The 20,666-nt window shown below is 36.6% G+C and overlaps 1 protein-coding gene across 1 annotated transcript in view; it reads left to right on the forward strand.

Annotated features, from left to right (window-relative positions):
* The first annotated feature begins 9,351 nt into the window (after nt 1–9,351).
* Nucleotides 9,352–20,666, forward strand: part of C1H1orf185 (chromosome 1 C1orf185 homolog) — a 43,566-nt gene continuing 32,251 nt past the window's right edge. The window contains exons 1-2 of the mRNA XM_007164481.2: nt 9,352–9,367; nt 19,278–19,383. Coding sequence (XP_007164543.1) covers nt 9,352–9,367; nt 19,278–19,383 — 122 coding nt within the window. The remainder of the gene's footprint in view (nt 9,368–19,277; nt 19,384–20,666) is intronic.

Genomic DNA, 20,666 nt, shown 5'->3' on the forward strand with positions numbered 1-20,666 from the left:
AGTTTAATTAGGTCCCATTTATTTATTGTTTTTATTTTTATTACTCTAAGAGGTGGTTCAAAAAGATCTTGCTGTGATTTATGTCAAAGTGTGTTTCTCCTATGTTTTCCTCTAAGAGTTTTATAGTGTCTAATCTTACATTTAGGTGTTTAATCCATTTCGAGTTTATTTTTGTATATGGTGTTAGGGAGTGTTCTAATTTCATTCTTTTACATGTAGCTGTCCAGTTTTTCCAGCACTACTTATTGAAGAGACTGTCTTTTCTCCATTGTATATTCCTGTCTCCTTTGTCACAGATCAGGTGACCATAGGTGCGTGGGTTTATCTCTGGACTTTCTATCCTGTACTACTGATCTATATTTCTGTTTTTGTGCCAGTACTATACTGTCTTGATTACTGTAGCTTTGTAGTATAGTCTGAAGTCAGGGAGCCTGATTCCTCCAGCTCTGTTTTTCTTTCTCAAAATTGCTTTGGCTATTCAGGATCTTTTGTGTTTCCATACAAATTGTAATATTTTTTGTTCTAATTCTCTGAAGAATGCCCTTGGTAATTTGATAGGGAATGCATTGAATCTGTAGATTGCTTTGGGTAGTATAGTCATTTTCAAAATATTGATTCTTCCAATCCAAGAACATGGTATATTTCTCTACCCATTTGTGTCATCTTTGATTTCTTTCATCAGTGTTTTATAGTTTTCTGCATACAGGTCTTTTGCCTCCTTAGGTAGGTTTATTCCTAGGTATTTTATTCTTTTTATTGCGATGGTAAGTGGGATTGCTTCCTTAAATTCTCTTTGTGATCTTTTGTTGTTAGTGTATAGGAATGCAAGAGATTTCTGTGCATTAATTTTGTATCCTGCAACCTTACCAAATTCATTGATTAGTTCTAGTAGTTTTCTGGTGACATCTTTAGGATTTTCTATGTGTAGTATCATTGTCATCTGCAAACAGTGACAGTTTTACTTCTTCTTTTCCAATTTGTAGTCCTTTTATTTCTTTTCTTCTCTGATTGCTGTGGCTGACTTCCAAAACTATGTTCAATAAGAGTGGTGAGAGTGGACATTCTTGTCTTGTTCCTGATCTTCGAGGAAATGCTTTCAGTCCTTCACCATTGAGAATGATGTTTGCTGTGGGTTTGTCGTATACAGCCTTTATCACATTGACGTAGGTTCCCTCTATGCCCACTTTCTGGAGAGTTTTTATTATAAATGGGTGTTGAATTTTGCCAAAGCTTTTTCTGCATCTATTGAGATGATCATATGGCTTTTATTCTTTAATTTGTTAATATGGTGTATCACATTGGTTGATTTGCATATATTGAAGAATCCTTGCATCCCATGGATAAATCCCACTTGAGCATGGTGTATGATCCTTTGAATGTGTTGTTGGATTCTGTTTGCTAATATTTTGTTGAGGATTTTTGGGTCTATGTTCATCAGTGATATCAATCTGTAATTTTCTTTCTTTGTGATATCTTTGTCTGGTTTTGGTATCAGGGTGATGGTGGCCTTGTAGAATGAACTTGGGAGTGCTCCTTCCTCTGCAATTTTTTGGAAGAGTTTGAGAAGGATAGGTGTTAGCTCTTCTCTAAATGTTTGATAGAATTCACCTGTGAAACCATCTGGTCCTGCACTTTTGTTTGTTGGAAGATCTTTAATTACAGTTTCAATTTCATTACTTGTGATTGGTCTGTTTATATTTTCTAATTCTTCCTGGTTCAGTCTTGGAAAGTTGTACCTTTCCAAGAATTTGTCCATTTCTTCCAGGTTGTCCATTTTATTGGCATAGAGTTGCTTGTAGTAGTCTCTTATGATCCTTCGTATTTCAGCGGTGTCAGGTATAATTTCTCCTTTTTCATTTCTAATTTCATTGATTTGAGTCCTCTCCCTTTTTTTCTTGATGAGTCTAGCTAAAGGTTTATCAGTTTTGTTTATCTTCTCAAAGAACCAGCTGTTAGTTTTAGTGTTCTTTGCTGTTGTTTTCTTCATTTCTATTTCATTTATTTCTGCTCTGATCTTTATGATTTCTTTCCTTCTACTGACTTTGGGTTTTAAGTTTATTCTTTTTTCTCTAGTTTCTTTAGGTGTAAGGTTAGATGTTTTATTTGAGATTTTTTCTTGTTTCTTGAGGAGAGATTGAATTACTATAAAATTAGAACTGCTTTTGCTGAGTCCCATAGGTTTTGGGTCATCATGTTTTTGTTATCATTTGTTTCTGTGTATTTTTAAAATTTCCTCTTTGATTTCTTCAGTGATCTTTTTGTTATTTAGCACTGTTTAGCCTCCATTTGTTTGTGTTTTTACAGTTTTTTTCCTGTAATTTATTTCTAATCTCATAGCATTGTGGCTGGAAAAGATGCTTGATATGATTTCAATTTTCTTAAATTTTCCAAGGCTTGATTTGTGACCCAAGATGTGATCTATTCTGGAGAATGTTCCGTGTGCACTTGAGAAGAAAGTGTATTCTGCCACTTTCAGGTGGAATGTCCTATAAATATCAATTAAATCTATCTGGTCTATTGTGTCATTTAAAGCTTGTGTTTCCTTGTTTATTTTCTGTCTGGATGTTCTGTCCACTGGTGTAAGTGGGGTGTTAATGTTCCCCACTGTTATTGTGTTACTGTTGATTTCCCCTTTTATGGCTGTTAACGTTTGCCTTATGTATTGAGGTGCTCCTATGTTGGGTGCATAAATATTTATAATTGTTACATCTTCTTGGATTGATCCCTTGATCATTATGTAGTGTCCTTCCTTGTCTCTTGTAGCAGTCTTTATTTTAAAGTCTATTTTATCTGATATGAGTATTGCTACTCTAGCTTTCTTGTGATTTCAATTTGCATAGAATATCTTTTCCATCCCCTCACTTTCAGTCTGTATATGTCCCTAGGGCTGAAGTGGATCTCTTATATGCTGTGAGTGGATCTCTCTTATATGGGTCTTGCTTTTGTATCCATTCAGCCAGTCTGTGCCTTTTGGTTGGAGCATTTAATCCATTTACATTTAAGGTAATTAGCAACATGTATTTTCCCATTACCATTTTCTTAATTGTTTTGGGTTTGTTTTTGTGGGTCTTTTTCTTCTCTTGTGTTTCCTGCCTAGAGAAATTCCTTTAGTGTTTATTGTAAAGCTGGTTTGGTGGTGCTGTATTCTCTTAGCTTTTGCTTGTCTGTAAAGCTTTTGATTTTTCTGTCAAATTTGAATGAGATCCTTGTTGGGTAGAGTAATCTTGGTTGTAGCTTTTTCCCTTTCATCACTTTAAATATATCCTGCCACTCCCTTCTGGACTTCAGAGTTTCTGCTGAAAAATCAGCTGATAACCTTATGGGGATTCCCTTGTATGTTATTTGTTGCTTTTCCCTTGCTGCTTTTAATATTTTTTCTTTTAATTTAATTTTTGTTAGTTTGATTAATATGCATCTTGGTTTGTCTCCTATGGTTTATCCTGTATGGGACTCTCTGTGCTTCCTGGACTTGGGCAGCTATTTCCTTTCCCATGTTAGGGAAGTTTTCAACTATAATCTCTTCATATGTTTTCTCAGACCCTTTCTCTTTCTCTTCTTCTTCTGGGACCACTATAATTCGAATGTTGGTGCATTTTGTGTTGTCCCAGTGGTCTCTGAGATTGTCTTCAATTCTTTTCATTCTTTTTTCTTTATTCTGCTCTTTGGCAGTTATTTCCACCATTCTATCTTCCAGCTCACTTTTCATTCTTCTGCTTCAGTTATTCTGCTATTGATTCCTTCTAGTGTATTTTTCATTTCAGTTATTGTGTTGTTCATCACTGTTTGCTTGTTCTTTAGTTCTTCTAAGTCCTTGTTAAACATCTCTTGTATTTTCTCGATCTGTGCCTCAATTCTATTTCTGAGATTTTGGATCATCTTTACTATCATTACTCTGAATTCTTTTTCAGGTAGGTTGCCTATTTCCTTTTCATTTATTTGATCTTGTAGGTTTTTGCCTTGCTCCTTTGTCTGTAACATATTTTTTTCTTGTCTCATTTTTTTTGATGGGTAGAACTGTGTTCTTGTCTTGTTGGTTGTTTGGCCTGAGGCATCCAGCACTGGAGTTTGCAGGCAGTGGGATAGAGCTGCGTCTTGGTACTGAGATGAGGACCCCCAGGAGACCTCATTCCAATTAATATTCCCTGAGGTCTGAGTTTTTCTGTCAGTCCACCAGTTTGGACTTCTTTCTCCCACCACAGGAGCTCTGGCCTGTCCCCCAGCCTGGGAACCAAGACCCACAAGTCATGCAGCGCTGCAAAAAAAAAAAAGTAACAAGGAAAAAGGAGCAGAACAATAACAAAGAATAAAAAATAAATTAAATTAGAGAAATAAAAAATATATTAGAAAAAATAAAAATGAATGAACAACAAAGCAAACAAGAACAAAGGAAAACAGAACCACAACAGTAAAAAAAAAAAAAAAAAAGCCAGAAAAGCCTTGGTGGCGGGGATGGGGGAATTGTTGGGGAGGGCGGGCTTAGGCTCAGGAGCTGCATGGCTGTAAAAGGCCTTGGGGGGCCATGCTTAGTCTCATGACCTGCGTGGGTTGATGGGTCCCCAGAGGGCAGAGGTTCAGGCCCGGGACCTCAGCAGGCTCACCAGGGCCTGAGCTGGCATGGGAAATGCTGGCCACATTCCCCTCCAATCCCCCAATCTCCCGAAGGTCTCTCCCTGTCCCAGCTGATTCCCTCACTGTGAGTTGGAACCCCTCCTCTTCCCCAGCTGCCCCTCAGTGACACCAGTCCCATCCTACCTCCACTTTTCCTTCCCCCCTCCTTCCCCACAACATCCCACCCAGTTGCACGGGGATTCCTCCCATCCCTTTAGGTCTCCGAGGTCCCCCACCAGCGCCTGGTAGGTGCCCTGGTTGTCAATACCATGCTGTTTTGATTACTATTTTAATTATAATAAGTCTTTAAATCAGGTAGTTATCCCTCCAACTTTTTCTTCTTTTTTTAGAGGTGTTTTAACTATTCTCGGTCTTTTGCATTTCCGTCTGAATTTTAGAACCACCTTATCAATTTTTATAAAAAAGCCTACTGGAATTTTGATTGGCATTGCATTGAAACTATAGATCAATTTAGGGAGAATTAATATCAGAACAGCAGTATCTCTTTCAACTCAGGAGCAAGGTATGTGTCTCTTTTTATTTAGATCATCCTTAATTCCTCTTAGCAGTATTTTGTAGTTGCCTATGTACAGGCTTTTCACATCTTTTATCAGATTTATCCCTAAGTATTTCATATTTTTATGCTGTTGCAAATGGTAATTTTTGAACATTTCAGTTTCCAATTGTTTTTTGTTTTTTTCTTATCCTAAACAGAAGGAAGGCAAACATTATGGCACTTCTTTTCTTTTTTTTGAATTTTTGAATTTTATTTTATTTTTTTTTTATACAGCAGGTTCTTATTAGTCATCAATTTTATACACATCAGTGTATACATGTCAATCCCAAGCACCCAATTCATCACACCACCATCCCAACCCACCCGCGACTTTCCCCCCTTTGTGTCCATACATTTGTTCTCTACCTCTGTGTCTCAACTTCTGCCCTTCCAATTGTTTTTGATAGTATATAGAAAGACTTTTCTTTTTGTTTTGTCTTTTAAAAAAATTTTATTTTACTGTGGTAAGAACACTTAACATGAAATCTACCCTCATAAATTTTTAAGTGTGTAATACAGTACTGTTAACTATAGGCACAGTGTTGTACAGCAGATCTCTAGAACTTATCCATCTTGCATAGTTAAGACTTTATGCCCATTGATTAGCAACTCTTCATTTCCTTCCTTCCTCCAGCCCCTGGCAACCACCACTCTATGTTTCTATGAGTTTGATTGTACCTCATATAAATGGAATTACACAGTATTTGTCCTAATGTGACTGACTTATTTCACTTAGGATAATGTCCTTCAGGTTCATCCATATTGTCATATTTTGCAGGATTTCGTTCTTTTTTAAGGCTGTATGTATATACTACATTTTCTTTATCTATTCATACACTGGTGGATGTTTAGTTTTTTTTACACATTTTAGCTATTGTGAATAGTGCTGTACTGAACATTGGAGTGCTAATGTGTCTTTGAGATCTTGTTTTTATTTCTTTTGGATAAATACCCATAGTAGGATTGCTGAATCATATGGTAGTTCTAATTTTAATTTTTTGAGGAATCTCAATACTGTTTTCCATAGGAGCTGCACCACTTTGCATTTCCACCAACAGTGTACAAGAGTTCCAATTTCTCTGTATCCTCTTTTGTGTTGTTGTTGTTGTTGAAAATAGTCATTCTAACTGGTGTGAGGTTATCTCTTTATGGTTTTGATTGACATTTCCCTAAGCGTTAGAGATGTTGAACATCTTTTCGTATGCCTATTGGCCATTTATATGTCTTCTTTGGAGAAATGTCTATTCAAGTCTTTAGCCCATTTTTAAGTTGGGTTATTAGCTTTTTTGCCATTGAGTTGTAGCTTTTATATTTTGGAAATTAACCTCTTATGGTTTGTAAATATTTTTTCCATTCTGTATGTTGCCTTATCACTCTGTTGATTGTTTCCTTTGCTGTGCAGAAACTTTTTAGTTTGATATAGCCCCAATTGTCTATTTTTGCTTTTTTTGTCTATGCTTTTGGTGTCATATTCATGAAATAATTGCAAAGACTAATGTCATGAAACATTTTTTCTGTTTTCTTCTAGGAGTTAACAGTACCAGAAGACAATTTGTTTTTGTATATTGTTCTTGTATCCTGCAATCTTATTAAACTCACTTAATTTTTGTACTAGTTTATTTAAAATTCCACAGGATTTTCTACATAGATGATCATGTTCTCTGTGTGTCTTAGTCAATTCGAGCTGCTATAACATAATACCACAAACTGGATGTATTATAAACAACAGAAATTTATTTCTCACAGTTCTGGAAGCTGTAAATCTGATATCAGGGGGCCGAAATGATCAAGTTTTGTGTCTGGTAAGAGCCCTCTTCTTGCTTCTTGATGTGTTCTCAAGTGGTGGAAGGGGCTAGGGAGCTCTGTGGGATCTTTTTCATAAGCGCACTAATCCCTTTCACAAGGTCTCCACTCTCATGACCTAACCACTTCTTGAAGGCCCCACCTCCTAAAACCATCACATTGGGCATTAGGATTTCAACATATGAATTTGGGGGGCACAGAAACATTCAGACCAAAGCACTGAGAATATAACTCTTATTTTTTCCGTTTTACTCTAGGTGCCTTTTACTTCTTTTTCATACCTGGTTGCACTGGCTAGACCCTTCAGTGCAGTGTTGAATAGAAGTTGTAAGAGTGGACATCCCTGTATTGTTACTGATTTTAGGAGGAAAGCATTCAATCTTTCACCATTAAGTCTGATGTTTTCAATAAATGACTTTTATCAGGTTGGGGAGCCTGATAACTAGGATAGAGATTCCCTTCCATCCTAGTTTCTGAGAGCATTTTTTTTTTAAATCAGGAATGGATGTTTCAAAATTTTTCATGTCTATTGACACAGATCCATATTGATCACATGGATTTTCTTTTCTAACTTCTTTTTTTTTTTTTTTTTTAAATCATCACCTTTTTTGACGAGGATTCTTTCTTTCTTTCTTTATGGCTGTGTTGGGTCCTCGCCTCTGTGCAAGGGCCCTCTCCAGTCGCGTCAAGTGGGGGCCACTCCTCATTGCGGCACACAGGCCTCTCACCACCACGGCCTCTCTTGTCGCGGAGCACAGGCTCCAGACGTGCAGGCTCAGCAATTGTGGCTCACGGGCCCAGCCGCTCCGTGGCATGTGGGATCTTCCCAGACCAGGGCTCGAACCCGTGTCCCCTGCATTGGCAGGCAGACTCTCGACCACTGCGCCACCAGGGAAGCCCTCTAACTTCTTAATATGGTGAATTGCATTGATTGGTTTTTTTCATGGTAAACCAACCTTGTTTTCTTGTGATAAACCCCACTTGGTCATGATGTATTATCCTTTTAATATAATGTTGGACTTAATTTGCTAAAATATTGTTTAGAATTTTGCATCTGTGTTCACAGATGCATTTTGCATATCTGTTCAGTTTGTAATTTCCTCTCTTTCTCTCTCTCACTTCTCTCTCTCTCCCTCTTTTTTTCCCTGGCTTTGGTGTCAGGGTAATGTCAGCCTCATAGGATAAATCAAAAAAGAATTCTCTTGTCTTCAAATTTTGGGAAGCATTTGTGTAGAATTAATACTATTTTTTCCCTTAAAGTGTTTGGTAGAATTTACCAGTGAAGCACCTGGACATAGAGTTTCTTTTTAAGAACTTTAACTACAATTTCAATTTGTTTAATAGATGTGTGTCTATCTATGTTATCTATTTCTTCTTGAGTGAACTTTGAAAATTTATATATTTTAAGGAATTTTCCCTTTCATCTAAGTTGTTAGATTTATTAACATAAAATTGTTCATAATATTGCCTTATTATTCTTTTAATATCTGTAGAATCTGTAGTAATGTAACATCTCTCATTTCTTTTTTTAAAATAAATTTATTTATTTATTTTTGGCTGCATTGGGTCTCTGTTGCTGGGCTCAGGCTTTCTTTAGCTGTGGCAAGCAGGGGCTACTGTTCGTTGTGCTGCATGGGCTTCTCATTGCAGTGGCTTCTCTTGTTGCAGAACACAGGCTCTAGGCATGTGGGCTTCAGTGGTTGTGGCATGCAGGCTCAGTAGTTGTGGCTTGTGGGCTCTAGAGTGCAGGCTCAGTAGTTGTGGAGCATGGACTTAGTTGCTCTACAGCATGTGGGATCTTCCTGGACCAGGGCTCAAACCCGTGTCCCCTGCATTGACAGGCAGATTCTTAACCACTGCACCACCAGTGAAGCCCTCTCATTTCTGATATTGATAATTTGTGCCTTTTTTCTTTTTATTGGTCAGTCTAGCTAGAAGTTTATCAATTATATAGATCTCAAAGAATCAGGTTTTTGTTTCATTGATTTTCTTTATTGTTTTTCTGTTTTCTATTTCATTGGTTTTCACTTGGTCTTTAGATTTTTTTCTTTTCTTTACTTTGGGCTTAATTTGCTCTACTTATTTTAGTTTTTAAGGTTATTCACACATTTTTTCCCTAATACTGCAGTTTTTTGGTATTGATTTTCCCCTACATACTGCTTTAGTGGCATCCCACAAATCCTGATATGTTGTGTTTCATTTCATTTGGGTTGAGTGTTCAGTAAATGTCAATTACATCCATGATGACACATGGCTTCCAAAGTTCCCTGGGGTTCATCTCCATCCCAGTCAAGCCTAAAGGGAGAAAGAACATGGAGAAAGGTGCTTGGGAGGTTTTTATGACATCACTTCCATTCAAATTCCATTGGTTAGAACTCAGTCGCATGGCTTCACCTAATGGTATGGGAAGCTGGGACATGTAGTCTAGCCTTTTGCCTGGGGAGAAGAGGAAAATACATTTGGACAAACAGCCAGAAACCTCTTTCTATTCTCTGGAAGGGCTTGTATAAGATAAGAAATACTTGAATCATGGGTATACAGTAGAAATTGTAAAGTTATTGGGGCCTGCTCTTTTCTTTGGGTGAAATTTTGTAACTGTTGATTCAGTTTAGTGGATACATGTTCATTTAGGTTTTCTATTCTTGAGTCACTTTTTGTAAGTCACTTTTTAGGTATATATAATTTAGTATAAGTTTTAGAATATACTAGCATAAATTTGTTGAAAGTATTTTCTTTTCTTTTTTTTTTTTTTTTTTTTTTAATTTTATAGCTACTTTATTTATTTATTTATTTATTTTTGGCTGTGTTGGGTCTTCGGTTCGTGCGAGGGCTTTCTCTAGTTGCGGCAAGTGGGGGCCACTCTTCATCGCGGTGTGGGGACCGCTCTTCATCGCGGTGCGCGGGCCTTTCACTATTGCGGCCCCTCCCGTTGCGGGGCACAGGCTCCAGACGCGCAGGCTCAGTAGTTGTGGCTCACGGGCCCAGCTGCTCCGTGGCATGTGGGATCTTCCCAGACCAGGGCTCGAACCCGTGTCCCCTGCATTAGCAGGCAGATTCTCAACCACTGCGCCACCAGGGAAGCCCTGAAAGTATTTTCTTATTTTAATTTCTGCTGTAACTGTAATTATGTTGTTTCTTTACCTTTGAAATTGTTTACCTGTGCCTTCTTTTTTAAAATTTGGTTACTCTTACTAGAGATTTGTTAATCTTGTTAGTGTTTACCTAAAATCTTAATATTTTTTCACTAATTTCTGTTCTTTTTTATTTCCTTCCTCCACATTATTTGGACTCACTTTGCTTGTCTTTTTCAACTTGCAATTTGAATGCTAAGCTCATTTTTTTTTCAGCTTTTTTTTCCCCCTTGAATTTGTCTTCAGCTTTGTTGCTGCAAGCATTTATACATAGTGCTTCATTATTGATTAGTTTTATGTAATTTCCAAATTTCCATTGATTTCTTCTTTAATGCAAGAGTTATTTACAGTGTGATTAAAAATTTCCAAGTATGGCAGCTTTTCCTAGAGTATGTATTAGGTTACTAATTTAAAATTAATTATATTATTGTCAGAGAATGTGGTATCTGTAATAATCCTATAAAACTGTTGAGTCTTCCTTTATGGCCTGGTATATGCATGCTGTTTGAGATGTCATCTTCTTTACTATGTTAGTAATTCCTTGCAACATTATCTTATTTATTCCTTATTCTAATTATGTGAGACATAATATGACTCCCATTTTTCAAATAATAACATTAAAATCCAACCAGCATAATAAGTATCTCTTCCAAGTACAAGTTCTTCCTAGTTAGCTTTGTATTCAATCAGAGCAACCACCAACTAAAAATAAATCAGTGTGGTCAACTTTTTATACCAGTTGCATATGAGCCCTGCTTATATTTCATTATAGATTTTTAAACCTCAGGGTAAGGATTCATTCTTACTTCAATGGCCTTTTATCCCTCCCTTGGTGTCTCAAACAGTATCTCACACATATTTGGTGTTCAATAAGCATTTGTTGAACTGGAGTAAACCTGAGACTGAAATCTGGCAAAACCCTAGGAGAGTATAATAAACAGGTATTGAATACTCAAAAAATAAAACCGAACATTCAGTTCTGGAATCACTACAAAAGATAATCTGAAACTACTCCTGACACAAATATATAGTAATTCTGGTTAAAGATATAGGCATAGATACAGATAAGTAACATCTATATCCATGTCTATATTTATCTATATCCTTTATATATCTATATATATCCATATGTAGATATGTTAAAGGATATGTGTATATCTAGCTATAGATAGATAGGTTAAAGGATAGACAGATTGGGGAAGAGGAACCTATAAAGGCAATAACATTATAGACAGAGAAATGGGAAAAAACCAAGTGAATTAATTTTACTTATGCCAAGGTAAGAGAGAGAGAGAATGGTCAATAGTGACCTTTCAATTTTGTGTTAATGAAGTTATTAATGACCTTGGGAATAGAAGTTGTGAAGTAGAAATTCTCATTTTAAGAGTTTTGGCTGCAAATGGTAAGAAAAGGATCAACTGTAAGCTGGAGGTTACTGTGCATAGAGAGAAAGTTTTGTTTATCCTAAGGTGAAAGGGTCATACCCTGGTTTAGGATTTAATATCTTTGGCTAGCTATCTCTTACTCATTCTGTAAGATTTAGCTCAGGTGTTCTCTAAGAAACTGTTCCTGCACTTAGTCAAAGTGCCTCTGTTGTCTTAGTGCTGTCAACAAGTCATTATCATAGCAATTAGAATATTGTAACGAATATTCTGTTTAAATGTTGTACCCTCCAGATTTTAAACTCTATGACCATGTGTTACTTATCTTTCAGTCACCAATTCTTTTTTGTTGTTGTTGTTCGTTTATTTATTTATTTATTTATTGGCTACGTTGGGTCTTCATTGCTGCATGTGGGCTTTCTCTAGTTGTGATGAGCAGGGACTACTCTTTGTTACAGTGTGCAGGCTTCTCATTGCAGTGGCTTCTCTTGTTGCAAAGCACAGGCTCTAGGGCATGTGGGCTTCAGTAGTTGTGGCACATGGGCTCAGTAGTTGTGGCTCATGGGCTCTAGAGCGCAGGGTCAGTAGTTGTGTCACATGGGCTTAGTTGCTCCACAGCATGTGGTTTCCTCCCGGAACAGGGATCGAACCTGTGTCCCCTGCATTGGCAGGCAGACTCTCAACCACTGTGCCACCAGAGAAGTCCTCAGTCACCAATTCTTGGCAAGGGTTTGGCAATAGAAAGTTCTCAAACCATGTTTAACTAGACTATGGAGTTTTTAAAAATTTTTCTCCTATCTTTTTACAGATCTTCCTGTATCTGTATTATGTATTTATTTCTTCCATTATAATGCCTATAATACCTTTTTAATTACACTTATTCTTTTTCACATATATGAACTTCCTACTAAACCACATACCTAGGGACTTCCCTGGTGGTCCAGTGGTCCACACTTCTACTGCTGGGGGTGCACATTTGATCTCTGGTCGGGGAACTAAGATCCCGCATGCTGAGTGGCACAGCCAAAAAAACAAGAAAAAACCCACATACCTTTATAATTCATTTTTCTAGTACTAACATCTAGCACAGTGCCTATCGTTTATTCATTAAATAGTCAATCATTTTTTTAAAAAATGTATTTATTTATTTATTTATGGCTGTGTTGGGTCTTCGTTTCTGTGCGAGGGCTTTCTCTAGTTGCGGCAAGTGGGGACCACTCTTCATCGCGGTGCGCGGGCCTCTCACTGTCGCAGCCTCTCTTGTTGCGGAGCACAGGCTCCAGACGCGCAGGCTCAGTAGTTGTGGCTAACGGGCCCAGTTGCTCTGCGGCATGTGGGATCTTCCCAGACCAGGGCTCGAACCCGTGTCCCCTGCATTGGCAGGCAGATTCTCAACCACTGCGCCACCAGGGAAGCCCTAGTCAATCATTTTTGAGTAACCAGTCATTATTCTAAACTCTAAGAATACCAGAGTGAAAAAGATTTATCTTCTGGTAGAAGAAGACAGACAATAGACAGTAAACCAATAAGTAAAGAAGACTATTTATTACAGCAATTATTAAAGACAAAGAAACAGGGTCATATAATAAAGTGACTGTTGAAAATGAGGAGTCATTACTTTAGATAGCATACTTAAGGGCAGAGTCAAGAAAGTAAAAATCCTACCTCTGTATATAGTGTTTCTTTAACTTATATATTGACTAAATCTTCAAAGTGAGAGGGGATCTTAATGATCATAGAGTCAAGCCTTTTCATTTTACAGATTGATTTATAGATAAAGTGTGATTTGTTGGAGGTATTGGAAAATATGTAATTTGTCTTTCTCTTGGTAAAGTGGTTTGGGAACTTTCATATTCTCTATAGCTCACTGGAATTCCCCTGAGATATAAATGGCCCATTTAAACCAAGGACTAGAATGGTGTTTTACTAATCACACCTGTTTTCTTCCCTAATGGAGAATTACAAAAAGGATAAAGAGGAGGGCAGAGATCTTAAGGAGGAGAAAGCTAAATAGGCTGTAAACACAGTGATAACAATAGAGAAGTTGCTACAATGAGACTTGTACAAAGTAAAGGAGTCAAGAATCACATATGAAGATTAAAAATTTTTGTTCCTGATTTTTCTAAGATTCTCATGCTAGAAAATCTGAATGTACAGAAAAGTCTGGAGTGGAAAATTATAACTAAGCCCTTACCCCAGGAGTAGCCAGTATTGATTATTTACCTTATAAAAGTATGTTTTTCCCTCTTTCTTTTCTTTCTTTTTTTTTTTTTTTACAAAATTGAGATCCTATTGTTTTTATATTTTTTACATTTGAGAAAACCAGAAAAGTAAAAAGAAAAGGACAAAGAATAACAAACATTCATGTAATCTTCTACTAAATAAATATTTTTTCATCATATAAACTTCAGATTTTTAATTTTTTAAAGAAAACATTACAGATAAAGTCTTAAGTTTATATTCAATCCATAGTCCCATTCCCCTCATTTCCTGCCCAGACACAACTAATATCATGAGTATGGTGTATTTTAATACTTCTGTCACATTGTTTTTTAAAAAGTATTATTTTGTGTTTCCTTTTAATGTGCATAAATGGAATCAGTATGTGATTAGAATAATTGAATATAAATTTATGGAAATCACTTTATTCACTGAACACTAGGTTTTTCAGTTCTATTTATGATGATACATATCGATCTAGTTTATTCATAAGTCATAAGTTTTAAGCTTGAATTTTCACTGAACACATCTCTATAACCAGCACCCTGTTCAAGAAACAGTATGTTAATTACCAGCATCCCTGAACTCCCCCCGATGTCTTTGTTTGCCTTCTTTTGCCCAACATTATTTATGAAATTTATCCACTTTGTTGTGCATAGTTGTACTCTATTCTTTCTCATTGTTATAGAACATTTTGTTTCTTTAAATCAATTAAACTTTTAAAATTTATCCGTTTAACTGTCAGTTGGCCTTTGGGTAGTTTCCAGTTTGTGTCTCTATCAACATACACACATAAAAGTGATGCTATCAACATTCTAGCATATATTTTTAAGAAAATATATATGTACTTCAGTTTGGTATATATCTAAGAATTGCTGGGTCATAGGGTATGTATAAGTTCAGCTTTAATAATAGTGCCAAACAGTTTTCCAAAGTATTATAGAAAATTACATTCCCACCAACAGTGAGTGAGAATTCATGTTACTCTGCCACCTTGACAGCACTTGATATTTTCCATCTTCTTCATTTTAGGCATCATACAGGGTTGTCGTATTGACTTGTTGTGGTTTAATTTGCATTTCTGTGATTATTAATGAAGTTTTCATATATTTATTGGCCATTTAGATAACCTGTTTTATGATACCCTTAAGTATTTAGCATTTATACTTAACTGTTTCTCTAACAAAATCTAAAGATATTCATTGTCTATACTAGGTAAGGACGGACTTTAGCAATTTTTAAATTACTATTGTCCCTCATTTATTGGTTGTATGCCTTTGAGCAAGTTACTTAACCTCATTTTTGCCTCATCTGTTTCCTCATCTGTAAAGTGGGGAAATAATAATACTTAGCTTATAGAGTTGTGAGAATTAAATGAGTGAATATATATATAATCACTTTGAACGTGCCTGGCATATAGTATTTGCTGTATAAATATTAGATTATTATTATTGTTGTTATTGGTGAAAGAATAGACAATGTATACCAAGGGGACAGAATAGAGATTCCAGAAATAGACAGAGACAAATATAGGTAGCTGATTTTTGACAAGGGTGCAACAGCAACTCTATGAAGAAAGGATGGTCTTTTCATCAAATAGTGTTGGAATCACTGAATACACATATCCCAAAACAAAACAAAAAACAAAAAAAACTTGACCCCTGCCTCTCGCCTTATGCAAAAATTAATTCAAAATGAATCATGAATTAAATGTAAAACATAAAACTAGAAATATTTTATAGGAAAACATAGAAGAAAATCTTTCTGACCTGCAAAGAGTTCTTAGATACAGCCCATAGCACAAACCATAAAAGAAAAAAGTTGATAAATTGGATATCACTAAAATTAAAAAGTTTTGCTCTGTGAAAGACGCTATTAAGAAAATTGAAGACAAGCCACAACTGGGAGAAAATATTTCCAAATCATGTATCTGACCAAGGATTTGTATCCAGAATATATAAAGAATTCTAAAAAATCAGCAAAGATTTGAACAAATACTTCACTGAATAAGATATATGGATGGCAAATAAGCATGTGGAAAGATGCTCAACATAATTATTCACTAAGGAAATGTAAGTTAAAACAGGGGTCCCAAAAGAGAGAATAGAGAAGTAGCAGAGAAGCAATATTAAGAGATGCAGCTTAAAAAAGGTTTTTTCTTTTCCTTTTTTTAAAGGAAGATACCACTGTATCTCCACAGTAAGATACCACTGTGCATCTATTAGGATGGCTGAAATGAAACTGACAATATCAAGTGGTAGCCATGATACAGAGCAACTGAAACTGTTGTATTTGCTGGTGGGAAAGCAAGACAGAACAACCACTTTGGAAAGCAGTTTGGTAGTTTCTTATAAATTTGAATATATACTTGCTATATGACCCTACTGAAATAAAAACATGTTCAAATAAGCAACTGTATGCAAATGTATAGTATGCCTTATTCCTAACAACCCCAAACTGGAAACAACCAAACGTCTCTTAGCTGGGGAATATGTTACTCAGCAATAAAAAGAAATAAACTACTGATACATGCAACAACATGGATGAATCTCAAATGCATTATGCTAAGTTAAAAAAGCCAGACTTAAAAGACAACATGCTGGGGGCTTCCCTGGTGGCGCAGTGGTTGAGAATCTGCCTGCTAATGCAGGGGACACGGGTTCGAGCCCTGGTCTGGGAAGATCCCACATGCCACGGAGCAGCTGGGCCCGTGAGCCACAATTGCTGAGCCTGCGCGTCTGGAGCCTGTGCCCCGCGACGGGAGGGGCCGCGATAGAGAAAGGCCCGCGCACCGCGATGAAGGGCGGTCCCCGCACCGCGATGAAGAGTGGCCCCCGCTTGCCGCAACTGGAGAAAGCCCTCGCACGAACCGAAGACCCAACACAGCCAAAAATAAATAAATAAATAAATAAATAAATAAATAAGAAAATCCTTAAAAATAAATAAATAAATAAAAAAAAAAAAAAAAAAAAAGACAACATGCTGTATTATTCTATTTATATGAAATTCTGGAAAAGGCAAAAACATAAGGATAGAGAATAGGGATGGAAAATAATCAGTGGTTGCCAGCAGTTAGTACTTGACTACTAAGAGGCTGTACCAGGAAATGTTTTGGGGTGATGGAAGTTTTCTGTAACTTGGTTGTGGTGGTGATTAAATACTTCTTATATTTGTCAAAACTTACAGAACTGTACACACACACTCACAAGTGAATTTTAATATGTGTAAATTGAAAAAAAGTTTTTTAAAGAAAAAACCTTCTGGGCTTCCCTGGTGGTGCAGTGGTTAAGAATCCGCCTGGCAATGCAGGGGACATGGGTTCAATCTCTGGTCCAGGAAGATCCCACATGCCGCGGAGCAACTAAGCCCGTGCGCCACAACTACTGAGCCTGCGCTCTAGAGCCCGCAAGCCACAACTACTGAGCCTGTGTGCCACAACTACTGAAGCCTGCGTGCCTAGAACCCATGCTTCGCAACAAGAGAAGCCACCGCAATGAGAAACCCGCGCACCGCAACAAAGAGTAGCCCCCGCTCACCGCAACTAGAGAAAGCCCGCATGCAGCAATGAAGACCCAATGCAGCCAAAAATAAATAAATAAATTTTAAAAAAGGAAAAGAAAAGACCTTTTTAAGCTGTATCTCTTAATATTGTTTCTCTGCTACTTCTCTATTCTCTTTTTTGGGACCCCTATTAGTTTTATGCTATATGCTCTTAATCTTTTCCAAGTCTCATAATTTATCATATTTTTCACTTTTTTATGAAATTGGGTGAATCTCTCAGTATTATCTTTCATTTCATTAATTCTTTGTATTTAAAGAAACATGTATTCCATCTTAAAAGTTTTTAATTTATAATTTCCAAGATTCCTCCTTGGTCCTTTTTTGAGTTGGTCATTCACCACGCCAGAGGATGGCTTGGTCTGGGAATTGTCTCACTGATATTCTCTGCTTCTTCTAGTTAATTCCTGCTTCCAGATCTCGGTGCCTAGCATGCTTGTGGTTTTAGCTCCTACTTATTTCTGTGTGTTGCTTTTCTTCTTTTGTCCATAGAAATATTTATCTTATATTTGAGTACAACTATATCTTTAAATTTTTTTTAAATATGTGTTTTATCTATCTTGCTTTTATCATTTAATACTATCTGATATCTCCTTATACCACTATGCCTGTGATCCTCAACTGAGGACAGTTCTGCCCCTCAGAATGCATTTGGTAATGCCTGGAGATATCTTTGGCACAATGCACAGGACAGTCCTTCACAACAAATTATCTGGTCCAAAATATCTATGTTTTTTCATATATAAAAATGAAAATTGTAGGTGTTTTTTCGTACTGTATCACTTTGATAAATAGCCTTATGTAATTTTTTGTACCATTAATTAATTTCCAAATGTAGATATTTCTGAATCCAAAGAAAACTAAGATTTGAGAGGCACCGTCTAGAAAGTTGGAAATTACTTAGAAAACAACAGAAGTATGGGAACAACAAAGTCTTTATCATGTCATACCCTTAGTGGAACTTATATGTTCACACATAAAGATCTTCTATTAGTTTTATACTTTTAAACCTCTTTTTCCCCAAATAATATACTCCTAAGTTGTCTTAAGGCCCTTCAAATTCTATACAGCCTTCTGTGAAAGCTTTCTACAGCTTGCTTTATGCTTAGGTAGCAGATTTCAGAATCTTAATGAATACTTGACCAACCTAACTATAAATATCTCATGCTTTCTTTATTCTTAATTCTTTTTAATACATACCAGTATTGAGATGTTTGGTGGCAGGGATACGATAATAGAAAAAAACAGAGGACTGCCTTTAATTTGCTGCATGACCTTACTTCACTTACTGCTTTCACCTGGGCCTCAGTTTTATCATCTGTAAAATGAAGGAGTTATACCATATAATTCCTGTAGGCTTTTCCAGTTATAAACCTGTGTGATATAGCATTATTTACATTGCTTTTATTTAGTTTTTGGCTATGATCTTTTACTGTTCCTTAGAAAAAGTAGAGATAAAATGTTTAAAGATTTCTAAGATCTTTAAAAATTCCTCATATTTGTTCTTTACTACCCTCATCTACCTCCTTGTAGTGATTGATAATAAAAATCTTAAAATGGAAATCCTCTTATGTTGAAGGACTGCAAAGAATGATACTGGAAAAGTAGCATAAAAATTCACAGCTGGACTGGAAAGGGAGACAACTAGATAAGAAGAAAGGAGGTGACAGCTGTATAAAAACAAGCAAAACAGGTCTCAAATTTTGGTAGGGTCAAACAAAAGTGCCCTGGGCGCTAATGAGGATGAGGCCCCATGTAATTCTCAAACTCAGGGTCTTGAAATTTATTAGAATTGCAAAGGACCAGAATTCAGGTCTCCCAACCTCCTCGTTAATGTCTTAAACACTACATTATGTGTTATTAGTGCACATTATGTGTGTTTTTATGGGTGTTAATGCGTATTAACACACATTATGTGTTATTAACACTACATTATGTGTTAAGCTATTATGTCATTCAATTTTACATAGAGAATGAAGAAACATGCCTGAAATAATCTTTTATAATTTATTTGTATAGGTTTTTTTAACCACTTAACCTATTTTCTGGGTGCTGGTGCTGTTACTTTGGGAATTGGTTTCTTCGCTTTGGCATCAGCTTTGTGGTTCCTGATTTGCAAACGAAGGTAAGATTTATTAGAACATTTGACTTTCTTTCTTTTAAAAATTCAGTGAAAGATTTTCTCAAGTGGTATTGAATTTAAATAACTATAATGATATTGATTCTGTAATTTGATTGGGGAGAGAAAACTTTACATGTTTAGAGTAGCCTGAAAAGAGAAGTCCTAGTAGTATAATAGTCCGAGCAGTATAATAGCAATCTTCATGCGTTAAAATTTTAAGGAATAACAAGATCTATTTTATTCTGTAGAAGACATGGGTTTGAATTATAATAGAAAGCTAGAAAATTTTTAAAATTTTGACTACTAATTTAGAGGTTAAAAACATTACTGAGGAAGATGGTGGACGAGGAAGACGCCGCGCGCACCTCCTCCCAGGAACACGCCAAAGTTACAACTACTTGCAGAGCTACTGTCTCTGAGAACAACCTCAGGACCAGGAGAAAAGATTTCCCACCGCTAAAAGTATAAAGAAATCACCAGGAGACAGGTGGAGGGGAAAGCAAGCACTGACCTGAATCAAAATTCCTGGCCATCCTGTGGTTGGAAGCATGTGCCTTGTTTTGAAAGCTTGGTGCTCTGAGTTGAGGTATATATGAGTGATTGCTATATGAAAAAAAATCTCAAGTCTAAATTAATTTTTCAAGTTTAAAAACTTTCTGTCAAGAAATTGTTAAATTGGGAATGTATATACTCCAAAGAATTGGGTGTCAAAGAGGTGTTTGTCTACCTTATTTATAGTACTAACATTATTCATGATAACTAAAACAAGAAAGCAACCCACGTATCTACTGATGGATGAATAAATAAGAAAAATGTGGATTTTATGAGAAGATGGCGGAAGAGTAAGATGCGGAGATCACATTCCTTCCCACAGATACAGTAGAAATACACCTACACGTGGAACTGCTCCTACAGTACACCCACTGAACGCTGGCAGAAAACGTCCGACCTCCAAAAAGTGTGGACGAAAGGCTCTTGGTGCTCCAGCCAGGCATCAGGGCCGTGCCTCTGAGGTGGGAGAGCCAACTTCAGAACACTGGTCCACAAGAGACCTCCCAGCTCCACGTAATACCAAACGGCAAAAATCTCCCAGAGATCTCCATCTCAACATCAAGACCCAGCTTCACTCGACGACCAGCAAGCTACAGTGCTGGACATCCTATGCCAAACAACTAGCTAGACAGGAACACAACCCCATCCATTGGCAGAGAGGCTGCCTAAAATCATAATAAGGCCACAGACACCACAAAATACACCACCAGACGTGGACGTGCCCACCAGAAAGA

Source organism: Balaenoptera acutorostrata, chromosome 1 (assembly GCF_949987535.1).
Source record: "Balaenoptera acutorostrata chromosome 1, mBalAcu1.1, whole genome shotgun sequence".
NCBI lineage: Eukaryota > Metazoa > Chordata > Mammalia > Artiodactyla > Balaenopteridae > Balaenoptera > Balaenoptera acutorostrata.